Here is a 21,143-nt window from a genome sequence, read left to right as displayed (position 1 = left end):
TTCTAACTGAGACCCATGTTCAGGGGGTTTGAGTCAGTTCAATGCTGGTTTCCTAGCTATCAGTCTGGGGGTCCATGAGCTGCCCCTTGTTCAGGTCAGCTGTCTTTGTGGGTTTATGTAGCCTGGTCTTGACTCCTTTTCTTATCACTCCTCTGTCTCTGCAACTGGATTCCAGGAGTTCAGCTCAGTGTTTAGCTGTGGGTGTCTGCTTCTGCTTCCATCAACTACTAGATCTACTAGATGAGGGCTCTATGATGGCATATAAGTTATTTATCAATCTCATTACAAGGGAAGGGCATTTAAGGTAGCCTCTCCACTTTTGCTCAGATTGTTAGTTGGGGTCATCCTTGTATGTCTCTGGACATTTCTCTAGAGTCAGTTTTCTTTTCAAACCTATAATGGCTCCCTCTTTTATGGTATTTCCTTTTTTGCTCTCATCTCAATCTTCCTGATTCCACATGTTCTCCTTTACTCCCCTTCTCTTTCTCCTAACTCCCTTTCTGCTCACTGTCACCCACATTCCCAATATGTTCAGGAGATCTTGTTGCTTTCCCCTTCTGTGAGGGACCTTGTGTGAATCTCTTAGGTTCCTTCTTGTATCCTAGTTTCAATGACTGTGTGAATTATAGGCTGGTGATCCTTTGTTCTATGTCTAAAATCCATGTATGAGTGAGTGCATACCATGTTCCTCTTTTTGTGACTGGGTTACCTCATTCAGGATGGTTTCTTCAAGTTCCATTCATTTACCTGCGAATTTCAAGATTCCATCCCCCCTCCCAGAGTAGTATTCTAGTGTGCAAATGTGCCACATCTTCATTATCCATTCTTCAGTTGAGGGGCATCTAGGTTTCTTCCAGGTTCTTGCTATTACAAATAATGCTGCTATAAACATAGTTGAACAGATGTCTTTGTTGCATGGATATGGATTATGCCTAAGAGTGGAATTGCCAGGTCCTGTGGTAGACTGATTCCCATTTTCCTGAGGAACCACCATACTGATATCCAAAATGGCTGTACACGTTTGCACCCCCACCAGCAGTGAAGGAGTGTTCCCTTTTCTCCACACCATCTCCAGCATAAGCTGTCATTGGTGTTTCTGATCTTAGCCATTCTGGTAGGAGTAAGATGGTATCTCAGAGTTGTTTTGATTTGCATTTCTCTGATGTCTAAGGATGTTGAGCACTTTCTTAATTGTCTTTCAGCCATTTTGGATTCCTCTATTGAGAATTCGCTATTCAGTTCTGTACCCCCACTTTTAAATAGGGTTATTTTGTGTTTTGGTGACTAGTTTCTTGAGTTCTTTGTGTATTTTGGAGATCAACCCTCTGTCAGATGTGGGGTTAGTGAAGTCTGTGGGCTCCTATTTGGTCTTGTGGACTGTGTTCTTTGCCTTACAGAAGCTTCTCAGTTTTAGGAGGTCCCATTTATTAATTGTTGACCTCAGTGTCTGTGCTACTGGTGTTATGTTCAGTAAGTGATCATCACCTGTACCAATTTGTTCAAGGTATCTCCCACTTTTTCTTCTTTTTTTAAGTTTATTTTATATAACCAAGTCCATTTAAATGAAAACAAACATTTATAGACAATATTTGGGAATTTGGGCGTTGTTCTTTCCAAACTACTTCCTGCTGGTAAGGGGCGCTATCATGGGGGATTCGAAGAAGATCAGAAATCCTGGCTGTAGTCTGTAAGGCTGCTTTGTCCAGCTGTTTTGAATGTAGGATCATCTGGTACTCTGTTTCAGGTGGTCTGGCTTGATCAAACCATGTTAGTTTGGAAGGAATCCACATCTTTTCATTTTCTGTGGAAACAAAAATAGAAATCCTTTTGTCCAGTAACTTATCCATGGAGCTCTCAACTAATGCCTGTTGGAAACAGGAGCAAACACCCATACATAAACACTGAGTTGAAGTAGAACTCAGATGCAGATGGAGAGGACAAGACCAGGCTGCAGAAACACATAGAGACAGCTTACCTGAACAAGGAGGAGCTAATGGGCCCCCAGACTGATAGCTGGGAAGCCAGCATGGGACTGACTCAGGCCCCCCTGAATATGGGTCTCAGCCAGAAGGACTGAGCAGTCTAAGGGACCTCAGACAGTGGAGCCAGGATGTATCCCTGGTGCATAAAAGGAACTTGCGAACACACCCCCCCATGGAGGGATAACTTCCTTAATCTAGAGACAGGAGAGAAGTCCTAGTCCCTACTTCACATGACCTGTCAGACCTACATGACCCCAACTGGATGGCATTCTCCTACATATGGAATTGGGGTGGGGGGATGGGAGGGAAGGGTGGTTAGGATGTATGTGAGAGGGCAGAGAGGGTAAAAGGGAGGGAGGGAGGGAGGAGAGTTGGGAGGGAGGAAGGGAGGAAGAGGGAACTGGGATCGACATGTAAAATAATAAATTAAATTAAAAAAATGCTTTAACTCCAAAATTTAAGCCCACTTTCTCTTCTAAGAGGTTCATTGTGGCTGGATTTATGTTGAGGTCTTTGATCCATTTGGACCTTTTTGTGCATGGCCTTCTACACACCAGCACCATTTGTTGAAGATGCTTTCCTCCTCCCATTGTATACTTTTAGCTATTTTGTCAAAAATCAGGTGTTTGTAGGTGTGTGGGTTAATATCAGTTGTTTTTTATTTCATTCCATTCGTCTACCTGTCTATTTTTGTGACAATACCAAGCTGATTTCAGGACTGTAGCTCTGTAGTAGAGCTTGAAGTTGGGGATGGGGATGCCTCCTGAAGTCCCTTTATTGGACAGGACTGTTTTGCCTATCCTGGGTCTTTTGTTTTTCCATATAAAGTTGAGTATTAGCCTTTCAAGGTTAGTGAAGCATTGTGCTGGGATTTTGATAGGGATTGCATTGAATCTGTTGATTGCTTTTGACAAGATTGCCATTTTTACTGTTTATCCTACTTATTCAAGAACATTTTCTGCTATCTTCTTTAATTTCTTTCTTTAAAGACACAAAGTTCTTGCTATATAGGTCTTTCACTTGTTTGATTAGTGTTACCCCAAGATATTTTATATTGTTTGTGGCTATTGTAAAGGGTGATGTTTCTCTGATTTCTTTCTCAGAGTCTTTATCGTCTGTATATAGTAGGGCTACTGATTTTTCTGAGTTAATCTAGTACCATGCCACATTGCTGAAGGTGTTTATCAGCTGTAGGAGTTTCCTGGTAGAGTTTTTCGGGTCACTTATGTAAACTATCATATCATCTGCAAATAGTGACAGTTGACTTCTTCCTTTCCAATTTGTATCTCCTTTTGTTGTCTTATTGCTCTAGCTAGAACTTCAAATACAATACTGAAGAGATATGGAGAGATAGGGCAGCCTTGTCTTGTTCCTGATTTTAGAGGAATTGCCTTAAACTTCTCTCCATTCAGTTTGATGTTGGCTGCTGGTTTACTGAATGCTGCTTTTGTTATTTTTAGGTATGTTCCTGTTATCCCTGATCTCTCCAAGACCTTTATCATGAAAGGGTGTTGGATTTTGTCAAAGGCTTTTTCAGCATCTAGGGAGATGATCATGTGGTTTTTCTTTTTCAGTTTGTTTATATGGTGGATCACATTGATAGATTTTTCATATGTTGAACCATCCCTGCATCCCTGGGAAGAAGCCTACTTGGTCATGGTGGATTTCTCTGATGTGTTCTTGGATTCGATTTGCCAGTATTTTATTGAGTAGTTTTGCATCGATGTTCATGAGCGATATTGGTCTGTAGTTCTCTTTCTTAGTTGTGTCCTTGTGTGGCTTGGGTACCAAGTTAATTGTGGCCTTGTAAAAAGAGTTTTGTAATGAACCTTCTGCTTCTACTGTATGGAACAACTTGAGGAGTATTGGCATTAACTCTTCTTTGAATTTCAGGTAGAATTCTGCACTGAAGCCATCTGGCCCTGGGTTTTGTTTTGTTTTTGTTGAGAGGCTTTTGATGACTGCTTCTCTTTCATTAGGGTTTATATGTTTATTTAAATTGCTTATCTGTTCTTGATTTAATTTTGGTAAGTGATAGCTATCCAGCAATTTGTCCATTTCTGTTAAGTTTTTGAATTTTGTGCAGTACAGGTTTTCAAAGTATGACCTGAAGAGTTTCTGGTTTTCCTCAGTGTCTATTGTTATGTCCCTGTTTTCATTTCTGATTTTGCTGATTTGCATGTTCTCTCTGTGCTTTTTAGTTAGTTTTGATAAGAGTTTGTCTATCTTGTTGATTTCCTCATATTGATTCTTTGTCTTGTTTTCCTAGTTTCTACTTTATTGATTTCAGCCCCTTTCTAGGGCTTTCAGTTATGCTGTTAATTCTCTAATGTGACTATCCTCCAGTTTCTTCATATGGGCCCTTAGTGCAATGAACTTTCTTCTTTCCTTGCTTTCTTTAAGAGATTTGTTCATTTCTTGCATTTTTTGCTTGGTCTTTCCCTCTATTCCAAATTTTTAGTTATTTTTTTCCTTCCATTTCTTTAAGGGATTTTCTAATATCATCTGTCATTTTCATAAAGTTATTTTTTAAGTCGTTCTCTTCTGCTTCATCTGCTTTGGTGCGTTCAGGTCTAGTTGGTGTAGAGTCCCTAGATTCTGGTGGTGTTATATTTCTTTCTTTTGTTGGATGTTTTCTTTTATTGCTATCTTCCCATTGCTTCTCCCAGTGGGTGCACGTGGAGTCTCTCTCTATACCCTGCTCTCCCAGTGGGTGTAGGTGGGTCAGGAGTTCGATGTCAGTAACTGTGGATGATCCAAGCTCTCTTGGATATCTCAAGCAGAGGCCACAGCAGGGCCAATGATGTGGGGAATGCAGGCTCAGGTGGTCTCAAGCACTCAGGCAGAATGCAGGGGAAGGGGCCCAAAGGTTAGGTGAGGGCAAGCTCAAGATGCTCCCTAGTGGAGGGAGTCTAGTATGTGCAGAGCCAACCCAGGAAGTTCCAAGGAGATGGTGGTGGTGTTGGACCTGCACTCTGGGCAAATGCTCATCCTGATCAGTGGGCCCTGTGTCTTACACTTTTTAAACTATAAAAATTGCTATGTGCTCCCAGACAACAAATAGAAACTGGGCAAATTCTGATAGCTTTACATTGAATATATATATATATACATATATATATATATATATATATATATTTGTACTTAAGGAAGAAAGTTTATTTTGACTTACAATTCCAGAGGGAGGAGAGCCTCTCACAGTAGTACACAGGCAGGGCAACAAGGGATAGGGATAATAACAGGAGCTGAGAGACCACATCTATAATTGAAAGCTGAAAGCACAGAGCTAGCTGGAAGTGATGCAAGGGGGTTAAATTCTCCAATGGCACCAGTGATGAACTTCCTCCAGTGAGGCTGTACCTCTCCATAACCTTCAAACAGCATCATCAATGCCCAAGCCTATTTGGGACATTTCTCATTCAAATCACCAAAGTCAACTGGTTTTCAATGTAATTATAGTTCACCTTAAGAATAAATCTCTATGCATGCTTCATAATTTCTGAAGTTTAGTGTATTAATATTTTCAGTTATCTTAACTACATCAACCAAAATGTATCTTATGCAGAAAGTAATATATTGTCTAATTACTTTTCATGAGAGCATGTTTTCACTACAGTTTTATAAATGATAGTATCTAATGTGACACAGAATCACATATATGTTCAGAAACAGACTGTATCATCTGCTCAGAACAGAATGAGACCAGGTAAAGAGCAAAATGACTCTGTAGTGCAGCAATGGACACCCAGCTGCTTAGTAGTTTCCTGAAATGCAGGAAATCTTATTCCTGAAACAAATAAAGCTAAAGAGAACAACCATGAAGCAGCATCTTCATATTTAGCCAAATATTTATATTTACATATTTAATCATATCTCACTTTCTTCCAAAATAGATTTGAGATCTTATGCAACAAGATGATGTTACTTGTGCTGCCACAAGTGGTGGAATCACATTGGAATCCATTTACATCACTAGCTGGGAATAAACATATTTAGGAAAATCTTTGTATTTAGTATTTTCATTAAGTTAAAATGAAAAATCCATACCTTTTTTTATTTAGTACTAAGAAGTTATGTATGGATCTTTATTTTTATTTTCTAATTACATTGGTTTTTTTTGTGTGTATATATACGTGTCTGTATGTGTTAGGTAGGTGTGCATGCATGCAACAACACAGGTGTGGATGTCAGAAGACAATTTGAAGGACTGTGCAAGTCCCAGAGATGAAACTCGGTTCTTCATGCTGGTGGCAACTACCCTTTCAAGCTGAGCAATCTTGCTGGCTTGAATCTTCAGTATTTGTCTGTTTCGAGTAGTTTTCCAGCTGGTCTGGTCCCACTGCCCCGCCAGCCCCAATTAACACACAGAGACTCTGTATTTGGTATAATGCTGTTGGCTAGGTACTAATTTCTTATCGGCTAGCTCTGTCTTAATGATTAACCCATTTCTATTAATCTAAGTATTTCCACATGGTCTCATATTACTGGAGAGAGGGCCAGTGCTCTGCTCTCTCCAGTCTCTCTGTGTTGACTCCTCCCTACTACTTTCTCGAATCCTCCTTATCTCCTAGTCCTGCCTATCTTGCTTTCCTATTGGCCAACAGTGCTTTATTCATTTATCAGTGTGAGAAACATATTTACAGAATGGCATCTCCCATCATTTGTCTGGTATTTTTTTTAACAGTTGTTTAGTAAAACAATTTTGCAATATTTTGTTTCAACTTCATCGCATAAAAGAGCCCAGTTTCTGTATCTTGACTATCTTTGCATCATCGTTGGGTTGTAGTGAGGGCTCTCTTCTGAGCTGTACATTACTCCGCAGAGAAGAGCTGAATTAATGTTTTATGGGTTTAACATCAATCAAGATGTTTTACAGCCACGAATATTTTTAAAAAAGTTTACTACAGAAATGCAAATTTTACACATTTGAGTTAATCCTCAAAAACAAACAAAAAAAATGAAAACAACAAAGTGTATAGTGTTCTTGCTAAGGGCCCAAATTTAGCCAGGTGGTGGTGGTACATGACTTTTAGGCTAGCCTGGTCTATAGAGTGAGTACCAGGACAGCCAGGACTACTCTCTGTCTCGAAAAAAACCAAGTTTCTTTATTACTATCCATAGTTCAACAGTTTATTTCAGAAAACAGCTGTTTATGTGTCAAGATCTAGAGGCTGTATCAAGTTCATTGTCCAGGATTCTGTATGTGACTGCCACAGCAAAGGGTGAGAAACTAAAGGGTTATCTTGGGAGTTGCCTGGTGGCAGGGAGGCTTGGAGCTTCCATCAGGCCAGTGATAATGTCAGCCTTTGTCTGTCAGCCATCTGATATCTCAGTGACTTTCCTGGCTGCTGTTTCCACTCCTTCAGGGGGGTCTAGGGATTCTTGAGAGATCTTCCCCTAGTTTGTGGAGCTTGATAGGTTATCCACGAAGGCACTTGGGAAGGGAGGAGAGGAGTTGGCCGCGTACTATTCGCTTGGAGAGAGCTCAACACTATTTGATCTTCTTTCTTGTATTGTTTCTCCTTTAAAGACATTTGATGCCCCCAGCGAAGAAAGGCCAACAGCAGCAAAGCCTCATGGAGAGCATGCAGCCCGGGAAGCCGGGGGACTGGGAGATGGAGGGCAGAAAGCATGACAGGCCTGAGAGCCTACTGGCCCCAGCACAGTTCTGCACAGCCGAGCAGGATGTGAAGGCACTCACGGGGCCGTTGCAGGCCATCCCAGAGATGGATTTCGAGCCGTCCCCAGCTGAGCCGCTGGGCAACGTGGAGCGCTCGCTGCGTGGCCAGCCCGAACTCCTACCAGATGCACGCGGCTTTGTGCCCGCGAGCTATGAGGAGTTCGAGTATGGAGGAGAGATCTTCGCGCTGCCCGCACCTTACAACGAGGAGCCCTTCCAGGCGCCAGCCCTCTTCGACAACTGCTCGCCCGCCTCCTCCGAGTCCAGCTTGGACATCTGCTTCCTGAGGCCCGTCAGCTTCGCCATGGAGGCCGAGCGGCCTGAGCACGCGCTGCAGCAGCTGCCCAAGAGCGCTACGTCGCCAGCGAGCAGCAGCAGCGCCTACAAGCTGGAGGCGGTGCAGGCGCAGGCGCACAGCAAGGCCAAGCCGCTGAGCCGCTCGCTCAAGGAGTTCCCCCGCACGCCGCCCGCCGAGGGCGTGGCCCCGCGGCTCTACAGCACGCGCAGCAGCAGCGGTGGCCGCGCGCCACTCAAGGTCGAGCGCGTTGCTGCCCCGCACGGCCCCGCCACCGCCGCCTCCCGTGGGGCGCCGCGGACCTTCTTCCCCCAACAGAGGTCTCAAAGCGAAAAACAGACCTATTTGGAAGTAAGGAGGGTAAAGTAAAACCGAGCCGAAGCCCGCCGCGGCGCCCCAGGCCTAGATCTCAGGGCCAGCCCCGGTTCCCTTGGTGGGGAGGGAGGAGGCAGAGGCGGAGCCCGCACACGCGTGATGATAGGCCCTGGTCTTGGTGGCCTTCGAGCGCTAGTGGCAGGGCGGTACCACACCAACAGCACAAGGGCAGGGAGAGAAACAACACATCAGTGCACAGACATGCTCACAGACACACCAAGAGGGAGGGACAGATGTATATACAGAGTAAACAAAATTCTTACTTAAGGGCTGCACAGCCTGCTCGGTGCACCTCCTGGTCCAAATGTACACAATACTGAGCATTGTGTGCTAGCCACCTCTAGTTAATCTTTCTTTGTATCTGTATCGACCACGAAGTTTGTTGCAAAGAGTATTTTTGCTTGCTTTCTTAAAAAAAAGGCTGTATTGACTCAAATGCACCTTTAGCTTCGATGAATGTTGAGACATGTTGCTGCCTGTCCTTGGTGTCTACAGGCCTTGGTGTATTTAAAAGTATGTTCCAACCCTAACCACCAAGAGGCAGGCAACACACACGGTTTCAATGTGATAGAAACAATTAATTAAGCTTATTAACACCATAGCTCTCATCTGTGCTGTTACTTTCATTATCAAGAGAGTGGATCATGTTGATGGTTACAGACTCATTTAATTTTCCAGCCAACACTGTTCCTGCTTCAGAAATAAACAGTCCAGAATGTCTCATAGGCTTAGTACACAGAATTATAAGGATGAACTAGGGGCACAGAGTAGGGATATCTAAAACCTCTTGGGGTGATGATGTTAGAGAATGCATTCTAGGTACATGGATTATCTGAATTAATTTTAAAAGCTGCTTAGAAGCTACTGGGGGAAGAGCAAGGTAGTGAAGCTTAAAAGGAAAGGACTTCTTGGGTGTAGAATCCCTGGGTAGCTTTTCCTTTGGCATGCTGGGAAAGGTGGAAAGAAAGTTCCAGAAACAGGAGGGAACAGACCATGGCAAGCCCTGGAGTTTGCTGCCTACCTGGGTTCCAGGAATCGAACACCCCAATACTGTAGTCTAGCAAAACCACTGACATTCTTCATGAGTCGAATTTTTCTTCCGGCTCTGATTTCTCAACTCCAAATCTTAAACAATCCTATTGGGTAAAGTTTCTGAGACAAATCAATTCTAGGTAATCTTGAAAGTTTGTTAAAAGGGGAAATAAAAGGGAATTTACAATATCAGTTTAAACTGGCATGGGCAGACGCTTACATCAAAGAATGTTCATAAAAATGTGAGGTTTTTTTTTTTTTTTTTTTTTTTTGCCCTAATTCATGTGTGAAGTTTTTGAAAACTGGAATAATTGCCTGGGGAAATATTGATCAGAAATAACAAATATACTTGAGAAGCAAACAATAAATGATATATTTGGCTGTTTACCAGATGTACCTCATAGCAATAACAATATAGTAGCATTTCTTAACATGGGAAGACGAATTAGGTCAAGAGACACCAAGGAAGAGTTCAGGAGAGAAGGGGCTGTGTGTGTGTGGACATACATGTTTATGAATGTAAATGTAACACATGCGTGGTGTGTGTGTGTGTGTGTGTGTGTGTGTGTGTATTTAAGGTGGGGATAGAATTGGGACTGTAGTTGCACAAGATAACCCTGTGAAACTGTATCCTGAAAGGGGTCAGTTTTTAGTTGTCAGGGTGAGCCAAACTATTCAGCTTCAGTTTACCTGTGAACAGATGACCCAAAGCCAGTTTTAGTGTTTTTATTGAGATCCAACAAAGAAGACAGTGTGTTGGAACTCTAGTTTCTAACCCAGGCTCTGCTATCAAATAGTTGCCATCTTTGGACAATTCACATGACTTCCCTATACCTCCAGTTTTCTTATTTATGAAAATAAGATATGTAGGGAGCTGGAGAGATGGATCAGTGCTTAAGAGCATTTTCTGCTCTTCCAGTGGACCCAGGTTCAATTCCCAGCACCCATATGGCAGCTCTCAACGGTTTATAACTCCAGTTCTAGTGGATCTGACATCCACTTCTTGTTTTTGTGGGCATCAGGCATGCACATGCTGCCTGACATATATGGAGGAACACTGATATAAAAAAATAAGACATCTAGTGGGCAGCAAGATGGCTCAGCCAGTAAAACTGCTGACCTGATTTTGGCCCAGATCACACAAGATGACAGGGGAGAACCAACTGCTCAGGAGTTGCTTCTGACTTCCACAAAGTCTCTCTGGCACCTATGTCCTGAACACTCATATTCTCTCTCTCTCTCTCTCTCTCTCTCTCTCTCTCTCTCTCTCTCTCACACACACACACACACACACACACACCAACCAACCAAACAAAACAAAAACAAACCAGTAAAAATTTTGCTAGTGAAATGGCTCAGTAGATAGAGGCACTTGTCACCATGCCTGAGGACTTGCATTCCACCCCCAGAAACTACATGTTGTAAGGAGAACTGATTCCTGCAAGTTGTCCTCTGACCTACACATGTGCCCTGGCATGTGAAGCCATCCCCCATCCCAATTAATACATGTGATCATAATTTCTAAATGGTGAATTACCTCATAGGGTTGTGAAGATCAGACCAAACAAGGTAGTTTCAGAGTATGCTTTGTAAAGTATGAAATGCTATACTGATGAAAGATGATATTAAGACCATGGTTCCACAGACAGATATTCCTTAAAGAATTTATAGTTTCCCTGAAGGGAGGATTTGGCATGAATCCTAGTTAAAGACTACTTTAATGAAGGGGCCACAGTTGATAAGGAGGCAAAACCAGGCTCCCTCCTGTGAGTTCTGAAATTCTAAGTATGGATGTTTTATCATTGAGCAGGTATTTTGGCCAGCGCTATAGCCTTGCTTTAGTCTCCACAGGTACCTCCCAAAACGTATTTTATAAATTTTATCAACCCAGAAACTATAGCAAGACCTATTGAATCAGAAATTACTATTTAGGATTTCTAGTTAGGCGTTTGCTATAAACAGAGAAGTGCATTGGGCAGAAGCTTACCTGAAACCCCTGGTTTTCTATCTAAGTATACACAACAATTACATATAGGCTAGAGATTGTGCCTCAGAGACTTGAGGCTTAAGGATCTGTGTTTTTTAATAAAAGCAAGTGTAGATGGTCCTAGGATACCAGGAGCATACTGTGAGAAACATTGCACTAAACCACCAAGATTCTGCTCTTCTCAGCAGCATTTCAGACTTTCCAGGGTGGCTACTACAACCCTGAATGATGTTTGCAAACCCAGATTTAGACATTTCCTAGAAAAGCCTCTTGCCCATGCTTTGCTCCTCTCCGAGCAAGCAGGCAGTCACTCATTGGGACCTGCAGGGCACTGCCAGTGTGTTTCCTGTTTTCACTTCTTAGGGTCATGCAGGCAGCTGCTTTAGGATTGTTTTTAAATCACAGTCACCTTGAAGTAAATATTCTGTTCATGTAGAATATTTAAGTAAGTTTGTGTTCATACCCAACACATATTTTTATATGCACTTAAGTATGTTTGCACATGGGCTGGAGAGATGGCTTAGCAGTTAAGAACATTGGCTGATCTTCCAGGGAACCCAGGTTCAATCCCTAGCACCCACATGACAGCTCATAATTGTCTGTAACTCAGGTTCCAGTTGATCCAACTCCCTCACACAGACATACAAGTAGGCCAAACATCAAATATACATTAAGAAAATAATAAATATTGTGTACATGGTAACATTTTACATTTGAAAATAAACAAGTGCATAAAAGTATCTTTATTTTTAATGAACTCTAAACATGAGCCAAGTTAATATAAGTAGAATGAAAGCAAAGTTTAGACACACCAGTTAGATAATTCTCAACAGGTCTGACCTCTTTAAAAAAAAACTACTTTCCACTGAAATACAGATTTGGGAACAGGACTTTAAAATTATGTTTACATTGTTGGTAGCATCCTGTTGATCTCTGTTTCTCTTAAAAGTAAAACAGACAACAGTAATAAAAACCCCTTAATATTGAGTTTTTTTTTTATTTTGTAGAAAGAGATATCAGGGTTCAAGCATTGGCTTATTTTCAGCAAGACACAGTTGTTGCTAGCACAAAGTTTATTTTCTATACTTATGGTGGCTATAGAGATGGCTCAGTGGTTAAAAGCACTGGCTGTGCTTCTAGGGCAACCACATGGTGGCTCACAACTCTTTGTAACTCTAGTTTTTGGGAGTTTTATTGCCTTCCTCTGGCTTCCATGGGTATCAAGCATATACATGGTACATAGACATACAACCAGGCAAAACACCCATACACATAAAAGAAGAATATATTCATTGTTAATTGTGTGTGCCATGGCAATCATATCAAGGTCAGGAAATGCCCTGATTAGGTTTTTGTCAGCTTGACAGAAATAAGAGTCAATTGTAAAGAGAAAGCTCAGCTGGGAAAATGCCTGTGTCCGATGGCTGTATCCAGGTCTGTAGGGGCATTTTCATGATTAGTAATAGAGTAATAGTGATAGAGGAGGGCCCAGTCCTCTTTGGTAATGGTGGTAGGGTGATAGGTCCATGGGTCATGCCACCAGTCAGGTGGAGAATAAGCCAGTAGGTAAAGTTTGTCCATGGTTTGTTTATACTTCAGTTCTTGGCTCTTGAGTTCCTGCCCTGTTACCTGTGTGAGATAAAATAAGCCCTTTCTTTCCGAAGCTGCTTTTGGGTCATGACCTTTATTTATCACAGCAATAGAAAGCAAACAAGGACAGAGAGCAACTTGTGGGGTCTACTTTCTCCTTCCACCTCTATGTGGGTTCCAGGAATTGAACTCTTGTCCCAGGTTTGTGTAGCATGCGCCTGTGCATGCAGAGCTATGCTATCAACCATACAGTCTATACTTTGTATTGGTAGCTCACTTCCTTTATTTACTTATCTTTATTATTGTATTCTGCTGTGGACTGCCTTCATTTGTAGAAAGACTTGCACTCGAACAATGTTCCTTTTTCCACCTGCTCATTTCATCACCCTAGGCATGTTTTTGCTGGGACTAGAAAGCCATAGATAGTCAAGGGAGTAGGAGAGGCAGGTGGCAAAGCTAAAGAACTATCCCACAGCCAGGGTATATAATTTCTGGAAAAGAGTAAAAAAAGTGCCTTTTTTTGTGTGTGTATTTTCAGGAGATGCACTTAGAGGATGCCACCCGATTCTGTCCAAAGGAAGAAAGAGAGAGTGAACAGACTTCTTTCAGCGATCAAACTCCCAGGCAAGACCAGAAAGGGGGCTTTCGCAGCTCTTTCCGCAAGCTCTTTAAAAAGAAGTGAGTAGCCCTGAGATGAAACAGTGTTGTAACTCATTTCCCTTTGGCAGAAATCTGAGGTTTTAACAGTATTAATTACTAAGTAGCCTGGTCTCACACAACTGTTTCAAGTTCAGTGTTTGTACCCAACTTCTGAGCAGAAGCAAATTCAGCTCCCCTAGTCACTTCTTAAAATTCTTCCTCTTCATTCCCAGAATTGTGTCCCGAAAGAAGTAGCAGAGAGGGTGCCCTGGCAAATAGGCTGAGAGGGATTCTTTATGGGAGCTGGGTGTTCAGTCAGGACCTCCCATATGTGGAACATGATGAGGGCATGTCAGCTTCTGCCCTCATGGGCCTCAGCATACTGACTCTAAAAAAAATTAGTGTTGGTATTTGTCAGGGTTTTCCCTGAATGAATGGATTTGGCTCAGGTCCTAGTGAAAACTTTTAGTGTCCATATTAGACAGGAAACAAAAGAAGTTTCCCTCCTTGGTCTTTCTAAATCTTGTTTTTGTCCAGCACCATGTTGCAGCTTAGAAGGTAGGGTCAGGTTCCAACATAAATGTAAGGAAGAGAGAGATGACTCTTAACATTTGACCAGCACATGATTCAGCAGCCCACCCCTTGCCTACCTGGGTAGCTGCTGTTTCTCCCTCTGAAGGCCCTCAGGCCTACCTTCCTCTAGGGAGACCACCTTGCTATTTACTTGCTCTTATTAAAAATCATTGTAAGTTGTTTTTCATCCTCAAGTCTATATTCGAATTATTGGAAACATTAAATGAAGATGTTATTGTTGCCTTTGGAGACTTACTGGGAAACCACTTTCTCCTTGAAGGTGGAGTTACTGGTCTTGGTGATGGAGGAAGAGGGGAAAGCCTTCAGTTGGCTTTCTTTCTTTTTTTTTTTTTTAATGATTTGTCTATAATTCTCCTCCACTGGGAGGGTGGTGCTGAGATCAGTGGATATCTGATTGTTGGTCCTTGCCTGTTGTTACTAGAAGGAGGAGGAGGAGGAAAGAAGAACAGTGGTTCTACAGTTAACCACAGCCCTACAGTCTGTCTCTTTCCCCGCAGTTAACCACAGCCCTACAGTGTCCTGCAGTTTTGCTAGGCAACCCAATGCATGCATGACTGTGTTGGACCTCAAGTCATTTTATTTGATTGAGGCTGATTGAGGCTTAAGAACTGTTGATCCCTCTCTAGGGATTTATATTTTTCTTGGTCTATAACTGATAGTGGCATGAGTGGGAAGAAGTAGACAATTTGGTAGTTTAAACTTGGGATTTAGACTCTAAATCCTTTGAAGAACTCCAAATGTCTAAGGACACACATTATTTGAGTCTTTTGGATATTTTTTTAAGTCATAAGATTCCCAAAAGAAGTAATTATTTGTTGCTTACCAATCAGCAATATATCCACCACTGGTTCCTTTACAAATTACTATTTATCAAAGAGATGTAACAAAATGGACTATTAGTTATATGAAACATAGGGGACAGATCTGCCCTTTTTTATCCAGAGAGCAGAACCAGCAGAAGTGAGGAGGAAGAGGAACACTCTAAAAATGCACCTGCCTGGACCTGGTGGACTTACGAGTGTGTGGGTCCTCTGAAATAGAAGCTAGACGGTTCTGCCTGGGGTATTCTTACCCTGGGTGAGAGGTTGCTCAAGAGATCACCAGTCCTTTCCAATATGCTTTATCTGTATACTCAGTATACTCTGACTTTACTGTAGCTCAGTCTGAATAGTCACTTGTCTTCATCACCCCAAAGTAGATGAATGTGATGTTGGGCCTGTAATTTTAAAGGTCCCCAAAAGAGAAAGCCATACAATCTTTTTATAGCTCCCTGCCCCCACAGACTTTGGTACAGATGCCTTGCTTTGTGCTCTCCAGATACACACTGGTTAATTGTCTTCAGTCCTCCTTCAATTTTGGGTATTTTTCTTAGGGAGAAGGACAGTGGATTCTCTTAGTTCTCATGTAGACAAGTCTGCATCAGTCATATTATTGTCAACAATAATGGCACTGTCTTTTGTATTTAAACTGTGAAGTATTATCTGCGTGGAGGTGACAGTAGAGCTACTTAGATGATTCTTCCTCTGGCCTGTTTTCCTGGCTTGGAAGGTCTAGTCTAGTACAGTCAATACCATGCAGGCAGTTCCCACTACAGCTTTGTACTAAGGGAGCTCTTCAGGGACGTGGTAAGGGTTAAAGAAGCAACTTAAATAACATCTTCTGAGTTTGTCATCTAAAGACCATGGAAAGTCTGTTAACAACCACATTCTTGTATGGTATTGCAGAGAGAAAGGGTAAGGAGGCCCCAGGATAGCATGGAAGGGCCTGTATTTTTAAATGTAAAAACCACGATTTTTGTATGTCTGCATAATTCCAGGCATACATAAAGAATCATGAATAATATGGTCTCAGCCATTCCATAGGAACTTGCATTCTGAACTCAGGAGTGTATAGGATGAAAGATAAACTATTCCTTCTAGAAAAATCTACATGGAGATTGTTAAAGACTTAAACCTTGATTATTGTAAAAAATGAGGTGAAGATAGAAAAAGTCAAGACATTTTGTGTGTCAGGAAGTCAGTTGGCAGCAAGTCCAGTGACCTGAAGTAGCTAAACCTGGGTACTGGACACTCTAGAGCCTAGTCTTGTAGGTCCAAATGGGCAGGCCTAGGAAAGCCAATCATGTTCTGTTTGGGGCTTACTGCCTTCCTTCCCTATAGCCCTCTGGAGGTTCAGTTCTGTCTACACTGACACACTTTTTGTTCCATAGGGGCTTGTTTGGCTGGTGGCCCCACACACCCAGAATGCTGCTTCGGGATGAAGCTAGGCATGGAACCAGATGCAACAGAAAACCCGAGAAAGGGTTCTCTTCCCTCTGAGGCTGGGAGGGCCGAATGCTCATGCCCACAAGGATTCAAAAGGCAGAGTCAAGTTGACATCATAAAAAAATATTCTGAAAAAGTGCCCATGATATTTGAGGAAAAGGGTAACCCTTTCATTGTTTCCATCTCAGACACATTTGCCCTGGGCTGACACCAGGTCATAGGTCCCTGAAAGCTGTGCAGAATTGGTTAGAACAAAGTCTACTGGCTTAAAGTCTGAGAATGTTAAATGACTTTACACATTTTAAATGTGATTCTTAGAAGCCAGGGAACAGACCTGATATGAAAGGCTAATGCTTAACTAAGAAAGATGAAAGATAAACTATCCCCTCAATACACATGGACACTGTCAAAGACTTAAACCTAACTGTTGTTACAGCTGAGGCAGATGCTTTTTCATCTTTATTTATAACCCTTTTACTTGCATAAGTGAGTATTCTTGGTGGGGTATAGCAGTGAGGAAGAGATCATGTAAGGCAGTGTAAGGGTGAGGCCTGTAGATGGTGCTTCCATCCTTTAGCATCAATTTTGTGGGTAGTGGAAGATGAATACACCATCTAACTGGTCATATTTCTTCACCATTTCTCTCCTTTTAGTATGTCATAATTTATATGATTATTTCTGTTCCAGCCATCCTACTCCCTCCACGAGTTGCATCAACCTCTATTTTCTTCATCACATGGTCAGGGGTACTTGTGCAGGGCCCATGTATTTGACACTTATTTTTATTAGTATGTTTATTTAGTAGGTATGCCTGTCTATGTATAGGTGTGCCCATATGTGTCTGGGGATATGTGTATGAGTTCATACATACACGCACACTTGTGGATGCTTATGGACCCCTGAAGCTGACATGAGCATCTTTTTGACACATGTCCATCTTCTTATTGAGTCAGGCTCTCCCAGTTGAACACAGAGTTCATTGATATGGCTAGGGTGAGTCCTTTGATTTGGTGTCTTCTCAGCGTTTTTGTATATGTCTCCTGTGTGGGACAGTCCAAAAAGCTGAAGACAGGACTCTAAAAATTAGTTCATCATTTTACACTCATTTTCTCTACCTCCTTAAAACCCACCCTAGCCCCACCTTCCCTCTTGTTGCTGTTCCATCATATCTCGTTTAATTTCCTATGTACTTTGCAGATTCAAGAGGGATGCTTGAAAGGGCGAGAAATTTAGGTTACCTGACTCTGGTTGAGAATGCTTCTCAGCAGGTCATCTGTAATCAGTTATTTTTAAGTGTCTTCAGTGTATTAGGTTCTTCCCAGAACAAAACAAATAGAAGAAATATAGCTCCTGCCCATTTGGAGCTTATAGTTCAAAGTAAGTGTAGCCTAGCTATATTCACCACTCTGTGAATGCCATGGTTGACTGATTAGCTAAATAGGACAGATGCTCTTACCCTCTTCATGTGAATCCCCTAACCTTGTGAAGGAGGGTAATCTTTCACATCAGAGACATATGTGGCACTGAATTTTACCTCCATTCCTCAACTCCAATTTTTCAGGTTTATCTGTAGCAAAGGTTTTTCTTTTTCTCTGTCACTTGAAGGATGGTTAGCAACAATTCTGTTGTTTCCCCCTTTCTGTCAAATGATTGGATGACAGAATATATTGACAGCCATTGCACTCCTCACAAAGAGTTCCTAACTGTCCTTCTAGTATCTGCTCAGAAATCCCCTGCAGCTTGCCAAGATGGTATAGGGTGTTTAAAAGCCATTTCTGTATTTTACAGAAAGAGAATAAAAAGAAAACACACTTCTCTTTCTCCTGGATTCTGCAGATTTTTCCTTCTACCTATTTACACCCACACCCTTGGAAGAGTCCAGGTATACCTATAGTATGTTGAACATTATAAAAGTCAGCTAAAATTGTATTTTAAAAGATGAAAATGAGCTTTGAATCATTCCTATAGCAGAATTCTGGATTTTGAAAATGATTAATAAGTTAGCCACTAGTTACTTAGTAGTTAATATTCAGAAATGCAGACATTTGAACTGGAAACAAAGGGGAGGTACAGTTTGTAAGAAGAGCAGTTAAAAAAGAAAAAAAAATCTGAGCTGAGTTTGTGGAAACTAGACAGGGCGATTTTGGCATTTGTTTCAGAAATGGGAACACAACTGGTGAAGATTTCTGTGGTCCTTGGGGCTGGTGGTGACATCAAAGCTTTCCCATTTCCAGGTAAACTCCAGTTGCATGTGGGATCCTCCAAGTGTGACGTGTTGGGTTTTGGAGAGATCAGATGTAGGTAGGTAAGAGGGAAAATGTGAGATGAAGTTTCAAGTGTAGATTAATTATTTTATTGAGAAGTTGGCATGGGGGAGAAAAACTGAGAAGAGGCAGCCACAATTGAATCTGCTTCCTGCTCCTGCTTCCTGCCCAAAAAACCAAGGCCTTCTAGGCTTCCAGATACTGGAAGAGAGGCAATGAGTTAATAGCCAAGATGTCTCCTACTAACATCTGGGGTACAACTGTGCTAACCAGGGATCATTTGAACTGGAGGAAGGCAAGAGTTCTCAGAGCTGAAAGCAAACCTGGAGTTTTAGGGAGGGTGTGAGCCAGTTTTCAGGGAGTTTAGGCTGGTCCCAGGTACTGTGTTATCTCATGAGTATCCAGAGCTGAGAGACAGAGTAATTTTCCTCTGTCTACTGGGATACAGTGGGAAAGTACTCCTTTCTAATCAGAAGTAAAAGCATGTTGGGTAGCTATGGCTTCTTTTTTTGATACCAAGTTCATTCGTTAGGTTTGCAGACATTTTTAGTCTTTCTGTAGATCCAGTGTTTTTACTTGAATACTAGAAAAGGATGTCTGAATTCTTCCCAATAAGATCAGTAAATATAGATTCATATTAGTAAGAATAATTTGTAATAGCAAGGACTTGGGCTGGGGATATATAGCAGTAGAACACTTGCCTTGTGTGTAATGGGCCCTGGAGCCAATTTCCAGCACTGCCAAAACAGAACAAAGTAAAGCAACTCTCCCATAAAATAACCAATGAAAACCTCCCAAACAAATAAGGACTCAAAGATAGTACCCCAATGACATTGAAAGAACCTAGAGGCCAGGTATCTTGCCTATGTGTTGAGGGAAAGTAGCATTTGGAGAAATTGTTCATTTGAGAAGCTTTGGAGCATGACCTTCCTACATTCCACACAAGGACTTCTGGCACTGTTTCTTGGGTAGCAGGCTAGTTTTACACATTCTAGCTCGAAGTTTAAGTGAGAGGGCCCAGGCTAGTTGTATGAGAGGTTATGTCTAGAAAGCCTCCTCCCTCTAGGGATTCTGACATGAACAGACTGGGGAAGGTACAGAGCTGGAATGGACTGCCCAACTGGTTTAACCAGGAGAAAGGAAGAATGCACCCTGGACTGGGGACTCAAATGGACTGAGTTGACTATTGATTAGTCTTGGGCTCCTTTGTGTGGTTGAGATAACTGTACTAATTTCTGCATTCTACCAAATGTAGCGTATTTCTGGTTGGTTTTAATAAATCTGTCCTTTAAGAATGAAAACAAGCAGAAGCAAGAGTTTGTAATATAATGCCTAAATTTAAGCAAGGGCCTTGATAACCATTTTAATTTAAGGGACTTGATAATCTTCAGACTAGTTATTTAATTGAATTAAAAATAGTTTTGAGCTTTTATTCCCGTTACAATGCTTTCACACGGTAACTTATACTGACACATACAGTTGTCACAATTGTTCTCTTGAAGCACTAGAGAGAGATTCTGTATGTTCACTGCAAAATTTAGAAACACATACTTAAGTTCTGAAATTCAGGGGAGTAAAAATGATTCCAGATCTAGGAGGCAACTGTTTTACAAATGCAAAACAATTTGGATAGATAAAATATTTGAAAACAATTAAAACCAAATCAACCTGTACTTTATCTGTGTGCTGAGATTTTAGGTCCAGTGGATCAGAATACAGGGAAAAAACTAATGAGAATCCCTCAATGGATCCTTCACCCACCAAACAAGATTTCTTCAGAAACCGACTTGCTCTTGCAAATGACCTTGACCAAGGAACAGCTGTGTAAACACATTTACAGTTGTATTGTCAAGTGGTAAGAGGAGGGTAAAAGCTTGTATATATCTCTGCAGGAATATATATATATATATATTCCGTATAAATCCCTGAGGAAAACTAATATAAATATTTACATATGAAACTAAATCAACATACAAGATATCGAAGAGATGAAGATTAGTCTATGGTTAAGACTTGGCTTAATGAACCTCAACACTTGGAAAAAGGGAAATGAAGACTTTTCACATCATTACAGAAAAAACATAATAAATTTGGAGGAAAATAAATGCTTGTAAGAGCAAAACCTTGCACTTTGAAGTCATTCCCCAAGTATAATAAGCATGTTCATTTTTGTTATGGATGTGAATTTTGTGCTTCCTAGGAATTTTAGTTCATAGCTTATCAGTTCATCCCACTGTGCTTAGACTAATATGCCCCATATAAGGGTTCAGTTGTGTCTTGCCTCATGTCTTTCCAAACCTCAAAGCAAAATATAACATCCTTTAAGGCAAATGATTAACAGAACTGTAGTTTATTTGTGAAAATCAGAGCTCTAGAGAATTTATCCTTAAACTATAATTCAGGATCTTCAAAATTTAAAGATATATTGCTTTCCAGCTTGT

At 41.5% G+C, this 21,143-nt stretch overlaps 1 protein-coding gene across 1 annotated transcript in view; it reads left to right on the top strand.

Annotated features, from left to right (window-relative positions):
• The window catches only part of Arhgef33 (Rho guanine nucleotide exchange factor 33), a 66,930-nt gene extending 46,106 nt beyond the window's left edge, over positions 1–20,824 (top strand). Inside the window, exons 14-16 of the mRNA XM_051177884.1 lie at positions 7,513–8,317; positions 13,480–13,619; positions 20,401–20,824. Coding sequence (XP_051033841.1) covers positions 7,513–8,317; positions 13,480–13,619; positions 20,401–20,530 — 1,075 coding nt within the window. The 3' untranslated portion in view covers positions 20,531–20,824. The remainder of the gene's footprint in view (positions 1–7,512; positions 8,318–13,479; positions 13,620–20,400) is intronic.
• Positions 20,825–21,143: the final 319 nt, after the last annotated feature.

This window comes from Phodopus roborovskii, unplaced genomic scaffold (genome assembly GCF_943737965.1).
Source record: "Phodopus roborovskii unplaced genomic scaffold, PHOROB, whole genome shotgun sequence".
Classification (NCBI taxonomy): domain Eukaryota; kingdom Metazoa; phylum Chordata; class Mammalia; order Rodentia; family Cricetidae; genus Phodopus; species Phodopus roborovskii.
Note: the sequence above shows the minus strand (reverse complement) of the source record. Positions and strands in the feature narration are given on the sequence as shown.